The sequence below is a fragment of the Amblyraja radiata genome, chromosome 6 (assembly GCF_010909765.2).
Source record: "Amblyraja radiata isolate CabotCenter1 chromosome 6, sAmbRad1.1.pri, whole genome shotgun sequence".
Lineage (NCBI taxonomy): Eukaryota > Metazoa > Chordata > Chondrichthyes > Rajiformes > Rajidae > Amblyraja > Amblyraja radiata.
The window spans coordinates 23,144,824-23,163,653 of NC_045961.1; the positions used below are offsets into that span (position 1 = coordinate 23,144,824).

The following is an 18,830-nucleotide window of genomic DNA, read 5'->3' on the forward strand; positions in this document are numbered from 1 at the left end:
GAAGTGTTCCGACTCGAAACGTCACCTTTTCTCCAGAAATACTGCCTGACCCACTGAGTTACTCCAGCATTTTGCGTCCATATTCAGCATGTGACTTCCGCAGCCTGCTGGTTGTGATGTTCCCGTGCATTTGTTGCCCTTATCCTTATCAGTTATAGATTTGAGTTGTTTTGTCAGAGTGGCTTTCGAGAAGCTACAGAGCAGTCTGTTCAGGTTGTAGCCATAAGTATACTAATTGGGGCGGGGGTTATTTTGGTAAAGGTTGGGCTGCCAACCAAGCAGACCATTTTGACTGAATAGAGCTGCACTCATCCAGGCAAGTAGTGAGTAGTCCTTCACATTCCAGACTCATCTTTGAGTCTGAAGAAGGGTCTCAACCCAAAACGTCACTTATTCCTTCTATCCAGAGATGCTGCCTGTCCTGCTGAGTTAGTCCAGCAATTTGTGTCTCTTCTTTGAGATGTTGGACCAGCATTGGGATGCCAGGAGGTACCTCGCAAACAAACACTCGCTGGCTATTGAATATTGCCTCACTTCTTCTGTGTGCAGGCATGGCATTTATGAAGATCTATGTATGGTATTGAACATCAAGTGGGGATGGTTGGGGCCTAAAAGGACATAGAGAGTGCTGGAGTAACTCTGCAGGTCAGGCAGCATCCCTGAAGAACATGGATAGCTGACGTTTCAGGTCGAGTCCATTCTTTAGCGTCACCTATCCATGTTCTCCAGGGATGCTGCCTAACCTGCTGGATTACTCCAGCACTTTGTGTCCTTTTGTGTATTAACCAGCATCTGCAATTCTTTGTTTCTATAGTTAGGAAGATGTTCGGCAGTTGGGGGAGATGGCATTTGGGGAAGGATGGATAAGTGACTGGCACTTCTGGTGGGAATTGGGAGATAAGCATTTTCAGTGTGTAAGATTGGGAGTCTACACATCATAGTGGAAGAGGAGGCATACTGGACTTGGTAAGGTGGTTAGAGATGGAGATAATTCACATTTTCATGCAACACAGAGAAGGATGTCAGCTCATTGTCTATGCCAGCGCTCGGAACAGTCCGACAACCCCATTTTCCCCATAACCTATTCTGTTTTGAATGTGCTTCAACTTTTCTTGGTTGTCCGCCCCTCCACCTCCACAACTATGCAAGTCGCAGAGTAGCACGTTAACTATCAACCAGCATGTTCAATATTCTGGATGTGTTGGGAACTAAAGCGTCCATGATATGCGACAAAAAAACAAATCTGCATAGACAGCATTAAAGATCCAGATAAAGTGAATCGTGGTTACTGTTGCACCACTGTGTGCCTTCATTGGTGTACCACAAAGGAGAAATTGAGCACAGAAACGAGCCCTTCGGCCCACAATGTTTGTGCTAAACATGGTGCCTAGTTAAATTGATCTTGTCTACCTGCACATGATCCATATCTCTCTATTTATTGTATTTCCCTGCCTATCTAGAAGCCTCTTAAACAGCACTATCGTATCTGCCTCTATCACTACCACTGGCGATGCGTCCCATCACTCTATGTGTAAAATACATGCCCCGCACATCTCCATTCAACTTTCTCCCTCTGACCTTATAGCTATGCCCTCTACTGTTGGACACTTCCACCCTGGGAAAAAAAGCACTGACTGTATACCATATCTATGCCTCTCATAATTGTATATACATTTATCACGTCTCCCCTCAACCTCCAGACTCCAGAGAAAACAATCCAAGTCTATCCAACTTCTCTCTCTAGCTGGAAACAGCATTCTAGTGATCCTTCTCTGCACCCTCTCCAATGCTTCCATGTAGTTCCTGTAATGGGACCAGGAATGGCACAGTGGCACGGAAGCATTGGTGCCTTACAGTGCCAGAGACCTGGGTTTGATCCTGACTATGGGTGCTGTTTGTACTCCTGGTGAATGTGTGGGTTTTTTCAAGGTGCTTCGGTGTCCTCCCACATTCCAAAGACGTACAGAATTGTAGCTTAATTGGCTTTGGTAAAATTGTAAAATTGTCCAGAGTGTCGGATAGTGTTCCTGTATGGGGTGATTGCTGGTCGGCGCAGTCTCGGTGGGTAGAAGGACCTGTTTCTGCACTGTATCTCTACAGTCTAAAGTCTAAAGAATTGCATTCAATACTCCAAATGCAGCCTAACCAAAGTCCTATAGACCTGCATCATGGCTTCCTGACTTTTATATTCAATGCCCCTAACAATTAAGGCAATATGTCTCCTTACCACCTTATCTACTTGTGCTGCCACCTTTAATGAGCTATAAACTTGGACAATATCCTTCTGCACATCAATGCTGTTAAGGGTCTTGCCATTAAATGTGTACTCTCTCATTACATTGAACATCCCAAAGTGCAACACCGCACACTTGGTTGGGTTAAACTCCATCTGCCATTTCTCTTGTCTATTTTTGCAGCTGATCCATATTCCACTGTATATTCTGGCAGCATTCCTCACTGTCTGCAACTCCTCCAATATTAATGTCTTCAGCAAACCTATTCACCAACCCAACTACATCTACGTCCAGGTAATTTATATATATCACAAACAGCAGAGGTCCTAGCACAAATCCCTGTGGAACTCCATTGGTGTCAGACCTCCAACCAGAATATCTACCTTCCACCACAACCCTCTGCTTTCTACCAATATGCCTGCTCTTTATCCATACAACCAAGTTATCATGAATCCCATACGCTATAAATAACAGGATGACCATGGAAAATGGATCAGACTACCATGAGGGACCTTGTCACAAGCCTTACTAAAATATCAAAAGCCATATTAAAATCCATGTATACAACATCCACCATCCTACCTCCATCAGTCTCCTTTGTCACCTTATAAAAACTCAAAGGTTAGTAAGACACAACCTGCCATGTACAAAACTATGCTGGCTATCCCTAATTAGCCCATATTTTTCCAAATGGAAGTATATCCTCTCTCAAAGATTTCTCTCCAATTGTTTCCTTACCACTGACGTGAGGTTACCAGCCTATGGGTCTCTAGATTCTCTCTATTTTCTTTCTTAAACAATGTATCAACATTGGCCACTCTCAAGACCTCCGGGACCTCACCAGTGTCTGAAGAAACAAAGATCCTCATCAAGGCCCCCGCAATACCCTCTCTTACCTGTCAATAACCTGGGATAGATCCCATCAGGCCCTGGGAACTTATCCACCTTAATGTTCTACACGAGCCTCAGCACCACCTCTTCTCAATCTCTAACTGTCGTAGCATATTTGTATTCTGCTCATTGATCTCGCTGTCCTCCAAGTCCTTCTCCTCAGTGAATACGGATGCAAAGTACTTGATTAGTACCTTACCTGCATCCTCCGACTCCAAGCATAGATTTCCTCCTTTCTCTTTGAGTGGTCCTACATTTTCCCTGGTCATCCTGTTATTTATAACGTATTTTTAATAAGTTTTGTGATTTTCCTTCATCCAGCAGGAGGTGCCTGGAAAGACTGCCTTAAGCTAGGTGTTATAAGGCTGAGTTATCCTTGCGCAAGAAATGGTAAAATAATGTGTATCCTGATATGAAAATTGTGTCCATGTCGCATATTGATTTATGCCTGGAAGTGCCTCGGGCTAATTTCTGGAGTAGCACGAAATAAAAGGAAGGTTTGTTATCAACTTTCCCTCTGGTAAAAATTGTTCATTGCATAACGCTGAAAAAGTGTTATGTAAATTGAATTTTCAGGAAATAGTCTTCAGCCCCAGCAGAAACACCATACTCATCATTTTCATCCCCTCCTTGTCCTAATCTTGGCTGAGTTTCTGATCCGATATCCTCTCCATCACAAATAATATGTACTTGCACAGCCATAATATCATAATACTCTGTCCATGTTTCAGTTTAACAACTATTGATACATTCATTCCATTGTTATTATCAAACTCGATCATGATATGGATCTTTGACCTGCTTTTTATTCTCTACCATCTATATCTCTGGTAGCTGTCTGTCTGTGCCTTATCCTGTTTGATGTTCAAACGTATTTATCATCTCATGGCCACTTAAGTACATCGGTTCTCACTACCAAAACATAACTGATTTAAAATACTCACCCTGGTCTTTAAAGACCTTCATTGTCTCGGCCCAGCTATATTCTGTCACTGCTTCCATCCCTTTAGTCTCCAAGGATTCTTTATTCCCACTCACTAATGTTCAGCAGCCACATCACACTTGCCTTGCTATTGTCTGAGTAAACCATTAAATCTTGACCTCAGATAAAAAGCTGACCTGTCCATCTTCCTTCTATAAGACAGCCTATAAAATTGGTTTCTTCAACCAATATTTTTTTTGTCAGCTTTCATTGTATTACTTTCTTTGACGACGATCTTTGTCTGATTACATATCTTTGAGCAATTTAGGATGTTAACCTCTGCATTAAAGAATCAGTTTTTAATGGGCAAGTCCAGATTTGACATGTGGAAATCGTTTAAAGGCCAGTTCATCAAAGAACAAAACTGGCATTTTCCAGTAAGGAGGAAAGATAAAAATGGCAAAGTAAGGGAACCTTGGATGAGCAAAGTGTTGTAAATTTAGTCAAAAAGAAAAAGGAAGCACATGCAAGGTTTAAGAGATGGATTCAGACAGGGGCTTTGAGAAATATATAATAAAGAGAAAAGTACTCAAGCAGGCGATTATAAGGGCTAGAAGCAGCCACAAAATGGCTTTGGTGAATTGGATTAAGGCATTTGATAAAGTCCCCATGTTAAGGTGAAGATTAAGATGCACTCGATTAACAGTGACTTAGTCTGGATTCGGAACGGCATTACTGATAGAAGACAGAGAGACAGAGGGTAGTGGTGGAACGACAATATGCAGGCTGGAGGTCAGTGACCAATGGAGTTCCGCAGAGATCTGCGCTGGTACCTTAGTATGTTTGTAGATTACACCAAAATTTCTGGGGTCACAGACTGTGAGGAAGGTTGTCAATGTATGCAGCGGGATGTAGATCAGCTACAGAACTGGCCAAAGAAATGGCAGATGGTTTAATACGACCAAATGTGAGGTGTTGCACTTTGGAAGGTCAAATGTAAAGGGAAAATATGCAAGTAATAGCACAATCCTTAATAGCATAGATGTACAGATTCCAAGCCATAACTCCCTGAAAGTGGCAACACAACTAGATAGAGTGGTAAGGAAGGCGTATGGTCCGCTTGCTTTCATAGGTTGGGGCATTGAGTATAAGAGTCAGAAAGTCATGATACAGCTTTCTAGGACAATGGTTAGGCTGCATTTGGTGAGAAGGCAGGAACGGGACACTGATTGTGGATGATCAACCATAATCATATTGAATGGTGGTGCTGACACGAAGGGCTGAATGGCCTACTCCTGCACCTATTGTCTATTGTCTAATTGGAGTATTGCATGCAGTTCTGGTCATCCCATTACAGGAAGGATCAGAATACTGTACTGTTTTATGTTCTCTTTTCTATTAACGTCGAAATAAATGCAAATTAATTGGATAGATAAATTAGATAAATGCTGAGTATAATCCGTAATTAGTAAGCATAACTAATTTTATGATAAAGCAAAAAAAATGTGAATCTGATGTTTAGTATCATTGTTTCACCAAAGTTTTACCAATCACTCTGTCCTTACAAGGAACTTGCGTTTATGATTTATAACAAGACAGATTTGAACTTTAAAGTTGTGTTATACCTGGTACGGGTACTATCAGTGCTCTTACCACTGTTAGCAATTACTTAAACTACTTCAAAATCACTTACACAACTAGACTAAAATCACTGAAGGGACTAGCATCTCAGATCCCCAAATAGTTTATTTGTACAAGTATTCCTCCGATAGTACATTCAACTCGGACTAATTTTGTCGAGATGATGCATTAGATTAACTCCACCCTTTGACTGTAGCTCCCCTGCTTCAGGGTGCGGCTTGCCTGCCTCCAAGTGTTGTTGCATTGCTGATTGTTCATGCCTCCCGCTCTTTATCCTCATTGTCCTCTGCCTTCAATGTACAATCAGCTGCCTGATTGACTGCGGAAGACCCAGCCGTCTAGTGTTTTGATTACGACAGACTATGTGTATTTTGTGTCTTGATTGTCACCTAATCACTTGAGCTCGAACTTCTTCCTGAGATCCAGGAGGATAATTCTACATTATGGACAATTTAAAGTTTGAGACACAAGCAATCTCATCTTTCAATGTTGTTAAAAGTTTCAAGTTGCTTCAGAGCAGCAGTTAAACAAAAGTAAGTCAAAGAAAATATTGTTCATCCTGGTGATAAAAAATTATATTTGAGGCAGATTTTAATCGATAAGGATGACAAGTGATTCATATTATCCACTTCAGAGCTGTTCAAAACCAGTGGCCTTCAAGGCCAAATATCATAGATGCTAATTAATTGAAATATGGTAGAAACTGCTGAAAATAATAGAGGAACGAGAAACAAGCAACTGCAGATGCTAGCATACAAATAAACAAGACATACATTACTGGAGTAACAGCGTGTTAGGCAGCATCTCTGGAGAACATGGAAAATACTAAGTAGGTCTGAAGAAGGGTTTCGGCCCGAAAAGTTGCCCGTTTCCTTCGCTGCATAGATGCTGCCTCACCCGCTGAGTTTCTCCAGCTTTTTTGTCTACCTATGGAAAATACTAAGATAGCCAGAATACATTTTTGTCTGGAGACACAAAACGAATGTTTCAGGTGAATGATTATCATCAGAAAGTTATAAAACATGCTCCAAGAGATAGGGAAAGGGATTAATGTTGAAGGAAAAGGGGCGATTGGATGGAATGCAGGAAAGATTAAATGAAAGCAAGTGGGTGGGAGGAGTATTTTTTGAAGCATGAGCTCAACAGGCTAGTTGAGCTAAGTGAACTGTATCTGTGCTATCAATTCGATAACTTAAAGGAGTGATGTGAAAAGGGAGAGACACTTCTGGGGGTAAATTGTATGTCTGAAAGCACAGGTGCCAATAGTGGTCAAGGGAATGAAAATGATAAAAAACACAGATTTTCTATCGGTTTAAATGAGGACTCACCACTGTGCCTGCCATTCCTCTTTTTCCCCCTTCATTTATACATTTTGGGTTGATTGTCACAGTCCAGCAGACCATTCTGTACATTACCTAGAACTGAGCATTAGCAATATATTATCCAGATGAAGGAACTTAACTATTCATTTTATGGCTACATTATTTCACCCTATCACAAACATACCTTCTATTCCACCCATTACTTCCACACACACCCATCTCTGCTGCCTAGACTAACTTGTTTTCTCTTTTTCTCAGTTCCAATGAAGAGTCTTCAAACTGAAACATTAATTGTTTCTCTTTCCACAGATACTGCCTGACCTGCTGAGATGTTTCATCAATTTTTGTTTGCATTTTATATTAGTGGTTGAGGAAAACTGTTGATGTACAAGTGGCAAGCATTGGATCAACAGAGAATTCACAAAAGATTATTTGTAAACCTGACAATTATGAGCAGGAATAAACCACTCTGGCCTTGAGCCTTCTCTGACATTCAATTAGATCATGACTGATTTGATGAAATCTCCCTGCATTCCCTTATATCCAGAGTGTCTTTAAACCCACTTGCTTATCAATAATTTAAGTAACTGTCTTAATAAAATTTAAATATTCTACTTCCCCCACCCTTTGAAACGGAATTTCTGCAGACTTGATAACTATCTGAGGGGAGAAACAATCACCCCCTCTCTGTCTTAAATGGGCGACAAATTATTTTAATACAGTAAACCACTAGTTCTAGATTTTCCTATAAGAGGAAACATCTTGTCCACATCCACCTTGTCAAGTACCGTTAGGGTCTTATGTTTTTCAATCAAATCTCCTTTAATTCTTCTAAACCTGCAAATATGTCGATTGTTTATTCATTTTCATTCCATTCCATGTATTAGATAATTCAAGCTGCTTTCACTATATTAATATCTTTACTTAAATGAGGAGATCAATACTATAATCCATATGCTAGATATGGTCTCATTTATGTCCTATTTAATCAAAGCATAACCCCTTTCTTTTTTCTTCTCTCCTCTAATAATAAACAATAACTTTCCGTTAGTTTTCCAAATCATTAGTTCTACATGCACACTAACATTTTGTGAATCATGTGCTAGATGATAGAGATTGGAGAATACATTGTGTTGTATAATATATACAACAGGGAAAGAGGCTATTTTGTGTAACTAATCCATGGTGGTGTGTATGATTCTCGAGTTGCCTCCCACTACTTCAGCATAGTGTTCTATTCCTCAATAATGAAACACGGTCACTGAAAGTGAACATGTGAGGGAAACTGGAAACTGATACAAGATAAGAAAAGAGAGAGACTGAGACAAATTGCATTGTCTCAAAAGTAGTGTAGCAGTAACAAGATTAAGGAATGCATTGATGGTCTCGGCATATTTCATTATTCATAGGATGGCGTGGTTATGTTTCTTTCAATGATTGTTAGTGTTCAAGGTCAATATGTACAAGTATTCAAAGCAGCTATCAGAAATTAATCTATGTAAAAACAAAGGCACACAGTTTTGGGTTTACTTGCATGGTAAAGTATGTTGTGCATATGTGGAATCTCTTATCATGATAAGCTGTGCTGGCAATAAATTATTTGCTGCTTATTTATTTTAGGTCATCATTCTCTTGTTAAATGACTTTAAATTTCATTATTCTGAGAAAAGCTATTGACAATATCTCTACCGGAAATAAGCACTGTGCTGTGATCAAGAAATATATTGTTTTGGTTAGAATTTCTCACTCTAGGGATGTTTATCTTAACTCTGCTCCCTTAATATTTCAAGTAATGATCTTTTTATGGTGTTAAATAGTGGAGTCCTTATTTGTTCATGTGATCGTGCAAATGTGCTTTTTGAATTTTCAAATTTATTAATAAAACAAATGTTGTTTATTATCAGACATTTGACTTCCCTTTCCTGTCTAATCAAATAATATTACATGGACTACTTCAGTAGCCACTGTCACCTCAGGATTAATGAATATGACAGCAGCTTCAGTCTGATAATATAGTTGCAGAGAAAGCAGCATTTATTTTTTAAATTTTGTGCAGTTATGTATTGTAACTTGATTACAGCTAGGCACTTATATGAATTAGAATCATGCTCACAATTTTCAATGCATGCTGGAGTGCTGATAAGCAGCTATTACAAAATCTGTACTCTCTTCGGAATCAACCATTTACACATAGACATTTCTGCAATAGCTTAACAACTAACCTGGCTGCTTTTCCTCTTCAGACCAAAACAATGTAGTAAAGAACAAATACATACTGTATATATTATTTACGACTGTAGAAACTGTATTAATTACTTTAAGGTAAGAACAGGATTTGACAGAAAACCAAATATATGCAGGTTCATGTAATCAAAAGCAAAATAGTTATTTGGAAAAACAATATCACTAAACCATATTATTAAGACTGGGGCTAAAGTAGATAATGTTCTTGATTGATTTGTTTCATAGCAAAGTGTGAGACAGATTTTCCAATATGAAAGAAAAATATATAGCAAATGTATATGTAACTGAAAATGGAAGAATGAATCAAAACTATTACAGTGTTATCAGGTCAATAATCTAGCAGGAGTGAATCAAGAGCTTTATTGTTCAAGTATCTACAATTGAGTTCAGCATAATATTTGAAAAATGGTTTCTATTCAGTATGGAAGTATTTTTTTTGGTTTAAGGATGAAATTGAAATGGGAAATACATATATGAGTCCACTGTCCATAACGTAACATAAATGTCAGCTCTAAGGCTAAATCCAATCAGGTATATCTATGTAGGGAAATCCCGAAGGGAAACATCCAAATCAAGAATCCAAATGACCTTGGGGTGATAGAATTTTTAGTGTTAGTGGTCCAAGAGGAAATCAGGGACAGGAGCTAGGATTTTGTTTTGTCATCTGTTATAGTGCTTGCTTGATATTGGGTACTGTTGGAAATAAATATTGGGCAAGATGTATAAAAGGAGTCTGACATCTATTTGTTCATACAATTCCAGTCTAATTTCAGCTTTGTCATGTGTCCAGAGGATTATCTGAAGATGTCAGATTAAGAAATATAGCGAAATACAATTAGTATACTTAAGAATGATTACATAAAACAGGGTACATATTTAAAAAACAATTTAAAAATGTTGAATGTATTTTGATATAAAATTACATTTATGGCAAATTATCTGAAGTGAGATATTGTAGTTGCTAATGTTAGGCAAAATAGCAATATAATTATTGTAAAGATTTTTAACAGATTTATGAAATGGTGTAATAAGTTTTTAGTTGTTTGGAAAATGCCACAATATTGCTTCACCAAGATGTTACCAGAACTTGAGAAGGAGAAGCTGCATAAGCTAGTACATTTTCCCTGGAGGCTGAGGGGTGATCTTACAACATTATGAGAGGCATAGATAAGGTGAATGGACAGGTTTTTCCCAAGGTTGAGGAGTCCAGACCAGAGGGCATAGGTTGAAGGTGAGAGGGCAAAGGTTTGACTGGCAATTTCCTCACACAAAGGATGGTGCATAAGTGGAACGGGCTGCCAGATGAACCTCCAGAAGAGTTTACAAAGGCAATGTTTAAAAAACATTTAGACAGGTACGTGGAAAGGAAAGGATTGGTGAGACATGGGCCAAATGGGACTCGGCTATAAACTTGGTCAGCATGGATGAGTTGGGCCAATGGACCAAAGGGCCTGTTTCCATGCTCTATGATTCTACAACTCTATAACTCCAAAGTGGGGGGAGGGGGGGAATCTTCTTCTAGTTAGAAGCATCAATATTTCTGTGGCCCAGGAAGAAAGAAAATAAATTGAAGATGGGACAGAAAGAAAATCGAGGAAAACATGCAAAGAAACATTCTATATTTGTACTAAGTTTGATATTTAAGCTTCTACATCGTTTTTTACCAAAACCTAAACCTTCCAAATACTTGGGATTATACGTTGACTACTTTTATGGGAGTATACTTAAATCAGTCTTGCAAGGAAAATGTATTGAGATTAGACCTGGCCAAGGGTTTTAGCTTTAAATGCCACATAACCATGACAGACAATGGGTACAATATTGCACATAGAAACATATTTCTCAAAATCTTAAGTTTTTAACTCAGTGTAGAAATAGCCATTTGCCTGTGTCATCCTTTCTAGGTTTTGTTGGCCCCATTTCCAATCTATGGCTTTCTGCCCACAAAATGATTGAAAGTTAAGAGTCCCATAGCCTGTGACAAATCAATGAAAGATATTTTTGAGCCTTGTAATACAGCAGCTCATTTCTGCACCAGTGGTTTGCTTGCCTGCTGTACCATGCTGCAACATCAATAAAACCACATGTATTATCGTACATCAAATGTTTGCTGCAAAAATTCCAGCTATATTTAATAATTAAAAACAATTTATCATGGCGGATAGATTAATGTTTTGTTACCTGTAGAATTTAGGTTAATCCCTTTGAAACACTGAACATTTGTTTGTTGTTCCAGTTACGAAGTACAGTATAATTAAAGTTGGAGGAAGAATTAATCACATTTCACATTACAATTTGGACCATTTTGTAATTTTCTGCCTATCACTGTAGATTCATCTCAAACATATTTTAATAAAAACAAAGGCACTCTTGTTACACACATGCCATCAATAAGAATGAATTGTTCTATGAATTAGATAGTTTATTATGTATGATGGAAATAATTAAATTGGGGAGTGAACCAAAATGCATCTTATAGAGCATTTGAGATGAAGATCTATTCAATGATTTTAGTTATTTTTTAATGATGATGGTGCATGCCAGAAACCAAACTTGTAACTACCGATTTGGTTATAAATTTTATATTTAAGTGCTGTACCCATCAGTGAAGGAAATTGAGGGGAAACAGGGCAAACAGCATTGAACATTTCTCAACTGTGCGGCTGCCAAGTCTTTAGGTAAAGCCTCATAATATCGTTGAAGTTATGATTTCAGTATTCAAAAAATATGTTGTCAATGCATTAGATTAAATTTCAAAACATATTATTTGGTTTTTGAAATCCTAAAATGGATTGGCTATGAAATGTGCAATTGTACTTGGATGTTACAGAATAAATAGCCTGGCAGTACTGTGCCGGTCTGACTATCCAGTCGTAATCATCTGTTCAATCATTGATTGAAACATAATCCACTAATCTACCAGAATATAATTTATTCAACGTTACACAGTGAGATACCCGTACCTACCTGGTATAGTCTTTATATTATTGTGTGATGTACCTGTATCTGAGCATCATACACTCTATTTCAGTGACAGACCCAAATGACCAATGCAGTTTAAATACCTGGAATGTTCTATCTGGTGTCAAGGCCAATTATTTATCTCTCAACCAACATCACGACATACACTACATTCACAATATATTATTTTATTTGTTTGTTAACATTTTGTTGTTTGCGAAACCTTGCAATATACACATTCGTAGCAGTATTTTCCAGTTTGTATCTAACTTCTTTGAGTGTGAAGAGCTTTTTGATGCCCTAAGATTGTGAAAAACACCATACAAATATGTTGATACAAGGAACTGCAGATGCTGGAATCTTGGACAAAACACAAAGTGCTGGAGTAACTCAGTGGGTCAGGTAGCTTATGTGGGTGGAATGGATAGGCGATGTTTCGGTTCGGGACATTCATTTGTCGCATCTGATAGACTGATATTCATGATTTATGTATTTTTATATGAAAAAAAGGCTAGTTTTTATGGAATGTTTTTGGATATTATCCATGTTTTCAATATTTTTTTGAATCATTTTATTGTGCATTAAGATACAATGTGCTGGAGTAACTCAGAGGGTCAGCCAGCAACTCTGGAGAACATGGATAGGTGATGAAAAAAACAATTATGTCTGTAGGTATTTAGGTTCTACGTGTAATATTCAAAGGCTGGAGAGCTCAACATAGTTTGGACATTTATTCCAAAGAACTGTCCAGATTGATTTGGCAGACACTTGTTTTACCTCACAGAGAAGTCCTAGCGCAGTTAATTACATGACTGTACATATCATGAAAGCAGCTTTCTAAATATAAAATCTGCAATCTGAAATAAATATGCGTGAGATCCTGAGGTAACATTTCGGATCCATGACCTTTTAAGGGCCTGTCCAACTTACGCAATTTTTTCAGCAGCTTGCCGGCACCCATCATAGTCGCAGCAGGTCGCCAAAAAAATTCAAAATGTTGAAAATCCAGCGGCGACCAGAAAAAGGTACAACTCTTTGGGTGACTACTCACGACCATACAGGCGTCACCCCGCGACAAATCGCGTAAGTGGGACAGGCCCTTTAGTATAACTGTAAAAAGTGAGGGGAACGTTTGCAGCATATGTTTTAAAGGGAAGGCCAGAAAAGACTGAATAATACAAGTGATGAATGAGGACAAAAGCTAGTGAAAAATGGCATTTCAGTATGAGGTGTGAATTGGAGTGGGACATTTAAAATACTGGTGTAAAGAAAAAGACTTGAGTGTTGGAAACATGAGGTAGAAGATTGGAATGGAGGGAATTATCTAAGATTATTGAATCGTATGTTGAGCCTAGAAGGCTATCATGTGCAAAATTGGAAGATGAGGCATTGCTTCTTAAGGGCAGGAGTCCAAAGACATGAGGTAGGATAGGGAATAAAATGACAGACAGTGGAAACTCAGGCTAATTCTTATGGAGTCAATTAAGGTTTTCTACCAAAAAGTCTCTCATTCTGTCTTCTGTTTCCTAGTTGAGAGGAAACCATATCATGACAAAAAAAATGCAGTAGGCTAATCTGGACGTTGACCAAGTAAAGTGATGTATCACCTGGAAGGATTATTTGGTTCCCTGAACAATAGGAATAAAACGTTGTCAGGTGTTCGATCATCTGCAGTTGCACCTTCCTTCCATAGGCTCCAACCACGTCATTCCCCATTTAATCACAATTCACTTCTAGCTCTCGCATTATTAACTTATATTTGATAATTGTTTCATTTTATTGTGAAAGTAGCAGTGTATTTCCTCACTAAACAGAACTGAGATCCTCTAACATTTTAATTTAGACCATTCATCAGTTCCTGGAAATGCTTGATGCTAGAATGGAATTTGCAGTTGAGGTTACATCAAGCTTTTGGTTATGACGGAAGGCATATGGAAAAGGCCAGATTGAGAGTCTCCCAGGAAGCTTTCAGGAGTCTGGTTGGAGTTATTTTGCAGATGACTGGTATAGTCCTAGGAATTATCTGCTGCTTAGCCTTTCATTCCACAGATAGGCATTTAACACAGGAAGGCAGTTATATTGATGAAAAATTGTATAAATAACTTTTGAGTTTAGAGAAGTTTAATGCAAACTTTTACTGGATGATTCCAGAATAAAGGTGAAATCCAGCCACTACAACTCCCCTCAGTACATGATGATCTCAGGTTATGAACAAATTCTGTTTACAGACATTCATAAGTCGATTTTGTTTGTAAGCCTGAAAAAACATAAGATCATTGACATAGATTCATAGATAGATACATAGAAAACAGGTGCATAAGTAGGCCATTCGGCCCTTCGAACCAGCACCGCCATTTAATGTGATTATGGCTGCTCATCCCATGTGCCTGCCTTTTCCCCATATCCCTTGATTCCGCTAGCTATCTAACTCTCTTTTGAATGCATCCAGTGAATCGGCCTCCACTGCCTTCCGTGGAGCAAATTCCACAAATTCACAACTCTGGGTGAAAAAGTTTTTCCTCGTCTCAGTTCTAAATGGCCTACCCCTTATTCTTAAACCGTGGCCCCTGGTTCTGGACACCCCCAACATCGGGAACATGTTTTCTACATCTAGCGTGTCCAATCCCTTAATTTTATATGTGTAGTGGCCTGGACGCGGTCAGAAAAAGGTTAGACGCCAGGCAGGTTCAAAGGTTCTTTAACGATGATTGTGAGCATCCACTCTCACCAAGTTCCACCGAAGGGAAGAAACAAACTCCCAGAAAAACCCCTGAGCAGAAACCGGAAGCCGGTGGGCAGTCCCTCGTCCCTGTCCCTCAAGTGCCGAGGGGGATGACCCAAGGAGTGGTCTAATATCCAGAGACCCCCCACCGGACCACCCAAGAACCGGAGGCACGAAACAGACAGGAGGGCGCACGAGGAGACCAGCCCGGGTGTGCACCATGCCCGACACAGGAACCGGCAACCGACCAACAGGTGGAGGGGACGGAGCAGCCACTGGAGGAGGTACCCCTGACGGAGGGCGCCCTCGCAGGCGGGGCCGCGCGATCTGCACTGGCTGATCAATATCAAAATGCGCCGGCTTCACCCGCGCAACCGAAATGGTCTCACGCCAACCTCCCATGTCCAGGACGAATTTTGCCGAGCCTTGCTCCAGGACCCAGAAGAGACCCTTGTACGGCCGCTGGAGGGGTGTCCAATGTGCATCCCTACGCAGGAAGACGAACTGGCAGTCCTCCAAAGCAGAGAGAACGTGCGGACGGAAGGACCCATGACGAGACATGGGCACCGGCGCCAGCGTGCCTACCATCTGCCGAAGTCGTTGCAGGGCGTCCGAAGGCTGCTCCACCCGGCCGGTGGGAAGAACTCCCCGGGCACCGTCAACGGGGCCCCATACACCAACTCGGTGGAGGAGGAGGCCAAGTTCTCTTTGGGTGCGGTGCAGATCCCCAGCAAAACCCACGGCAGAGCGTCCACCCAGTCCGGATCATTGAGCCGTGCCTTCAGGGCAGCCTTGAGTTGGCGGTGAAACCGCTCCACCAGTCCGTTCGCCTGCGGATGATACGCCGTCGTGTGGTGTAGACGAACCCCCAGGAGGCGTGCCATGGCCGACCACAGTTCCGACGTGAACTGAGGCCCCCAGTCGGATGTTATGTCCAGTGGCACCCCGAACCGGTCGATCCAGTGCGCCGCCAAGGCACGAGCGCAAGTGGCCGTCGAGGTGTCAAGTCAGCGGAATGGCTTCAGGCTACCGCATGAAGCAGTCCACCACGGTGAAGAGGTGGGTCATGCCCCGGGACCGGCAGCGGCAGCACAATGGCGAAACCCTGCAGTGCCGCACGCACGTGTCGCTGCACCTTGGCGGTCTGGCACGGGATGCAGGTGCATGCCCAATGTCCAACCTGTTTGCGCAGCCCGTGCCACATGAAGCAGGAGGCTACGAGGGCCGTCGTCGCCCGAATGAAGGGATGGGCAAGCCCGTGGAGCAGGCGACAGTGACGATGGGTCGCGGAAGGCCAATGGAGACATTGCATAGCAGCGTTGTGCCCCCAGGACAACAGACAATGTCCTCCAACTGCAGGCCCGAAACTGCCGTGCGATAGGCAGCCATTTCCTCGTCCACCAGACTTGCGGCTGCCAGGGCGGAATAATCAATACCTTCGGCCACCTAGAGAACGGCGTGGACCGCGGGTCATGATAAGGCGTCGGCCAGCCTGTTGTAATTGCCCTCCACGAAGCGGATTGAGGTGGTGTACTCCGACACGTAGGCCAACTGCCTCTGCTGCCGCACAGACCACGGGTCTGAAACCTTGGCAAATGCGAAGGTGGGCGGCTTGTGATCCGTGAAGGAAGTGAAGGGCCTCCCCTCCAGGAAGTACCGAAAGTGGCGTACGGCGATGTACAGGGCGAGGAGCTCACGGTCAAAAGCGCTGTAATGGAGCTGAGCACCACTGAGTTGCCTGCTGAAGAAGGCAAGTGGCCGCCAGCACCCGTCAATGAGCTGTTCCAGCACTGCCCCGACCGCCACCTCAGAAGCATCCGCGGTAGGGGCGTCCTCCAATGGGTGGAAATAACATTGTGGCCCCAACCAGAGCCTCCTTAGCCTGCTCGAACGCTGCCACTGCTTCGTCGGACTCTCAACCTCCTTGCGATGACCAGCGATGAGGTGGAAAAGCGGGCGCTAGATTCCGGCTACCACAGGCAAGAAGCGGTGATAAAATGCGTCCATCCCCACAAATTCCTGCAGGCCCTTAACGGTGGTCGGATGGGGGAACCGGCGGACAGCAGAGATACCACTGGCAGAGGTACCAGCCCTTGTGTTGTTAATTGGTGGCCGAGGAAGTCGATGGCCGTCCCCCCGAGTTGGCACTTGGACGATTTGATAGCCAACCCGTAATCGGTAAGGCGCTGACGGAGGTGGATGCAGTGCTCCTGCCATGAGCGGCTGGCCATGAGTATGTCGTCCAAGTAGGGGAATACGAAGTCCAGGCCACGGCACACACAGTCCATAAGCCGCTGAAAGGCCTGTGCGGCGTTCTTCAACCCGAACGGCATCCGCAAAAATTCAAACATCTCAAACGGTGTAATAATGGCTGTTTTAGAGATATCGCCGGGGTGGTCCGGAATCTGGTTGTATCCGCGCATGAGGTCCACCTTAGAGAATACCGATTCTCCGGCCAGGTGGACATTGAAGTGCTGTATGTGCGGGACCGGGTACCTGTCAGCGATGGTCGCATTATTCAGGCGACGGTAATCCCCACAAGAGCGCCAGCCCCCGCCCGACTTGGGTACCATGTGGAGCAGTGACGCCCATGGGGCACACGATGCCCATCGACTCCATCAGGCGGAACTCCTCCCGAGCTAGACGGAGCTTGTCCGGCACGAGACGACGCGCCCTGGCATGCACAGACGGGCCAGTAGTAGGAATGTGGTGCTCCACCCCGTGCTTGGGGGCGGAGGAGCGGAAGTGGGGTTCAAGGAAGTCCGGGAAATCTGCCAGGATGCGCGCGAAAGTCGTATCCACGGATGACGGGACCATCAGGGCGTGCAACCATCAACGCGGAGGGAGACCGGCTCCAGCATGATGGAGTGCACCAGGCGTTGCCGCTTGACATCCATGAGGGGTGAATGCGCTCGAAGGAAGACGGCGCCCAGCAGTGGCTGGGAAACGTCGGTGATGACGAACACCCACGAAAAGCAGCTATGGCCAAAGTTGAAGGAGATGGTGTGGACCCCGTAAGTACGAATAGGGCTCCCGTTCGCCGCAGTGAGGAGAGGGCCGCCTTTGCCCGCACGGATGTCACCGAAGGAATCACTGACTGCTGGCTCCTGCGTTTCCCGGGAAATCACAGGACGGACGACATTGCCTGGCTGCAGCTCCCCAACGGCGGTGATAATAGCATCAGCCCGCTCTGCTAGTGTCTGGTGGTATGGGCGATGGTGCTGGCTGGCTGACCACCAGTGACCTCTTCTGGCATCCAGTGGTATAGGAAGTGGTGCTGGCTGGGCCAACCACCAGCAACCTCTGCTGGCGTCGGAGGGAACTGCCAGCGGCCCGTGCTGGAACGACGTGCCTGCGCCGGGGTGCCCGATGGCAGCCGGATTTTGCCGCGGAGGTCGTCCGGAAGCGGCCGAGACGCGGTCTATAGAGGCTGCTCTGCACTTCCCGACGCCACGGGAAGGACGGCCAGCGCTTCCAGGTCTCGCTGAGCGGACATCCACAGCTGGTCGGCGGCTTGGCCAACGCATGCGTGTCTGAAGAAATCGCTGGCAAGCTACAGGCGGATGTCGGGCGGGAGCTGTTGAAGGTCGGCGTGCTTAAACAAAAAACATGGCTTGTGGGCGCCCATAAGAGCATGTCCTCCCGGCGGTCACCGAGGCCGTCCATGCACAGAATCCGAGTTGCCTGCTCGGACGCGCTAAGGCCAAACTTCCTGATGAGCAGGGCCTTGAGGCGCCCGCATATTTGTTACCTGCTGGGGGGGCGCAGAGGTAAGGTTTTACTCGCCTCACAGTCGCCTGGTCAAGGGCGCTGACGACCTAATAGTATTTGTTTTCATCCACCGTCACACCCCGCAGAGCAAACTGTGCCTTTGCCTGCTGGAACCAGTTATC

General features: G+C 43.2%; 1 protein-coding gene across 5 annotated transcripts in view; it reads left to right on the plus strand.

Moving 5' to 3' along the window:
• The window catches only part of pcdh17 (protocadherin 17), a 140,188-nt gene that overhangs the window by 34,151 nt on the left and 87,207 nt on the right, over nt 1–18,830 (plus strand). The window contains exon 4 of one of the 5 annotated variants that reach the window (XM_033022312.1): nt 7,320–8,915. The exons of the other annotated variants lie outside the window; for them this stretch is intronic. Coding sequence (XP_032878203.1) covers nt 7,320–7,330 — 11 coding nt within the window. The 3' untranslated portion in view covers nt 7,331–8,915. Of the gene's footprint in view, nt 1–7,319; nt 8,916–18,830 lie in introns of those variants that run through there. 5 annotated transcript variants of the gene reach the window in all.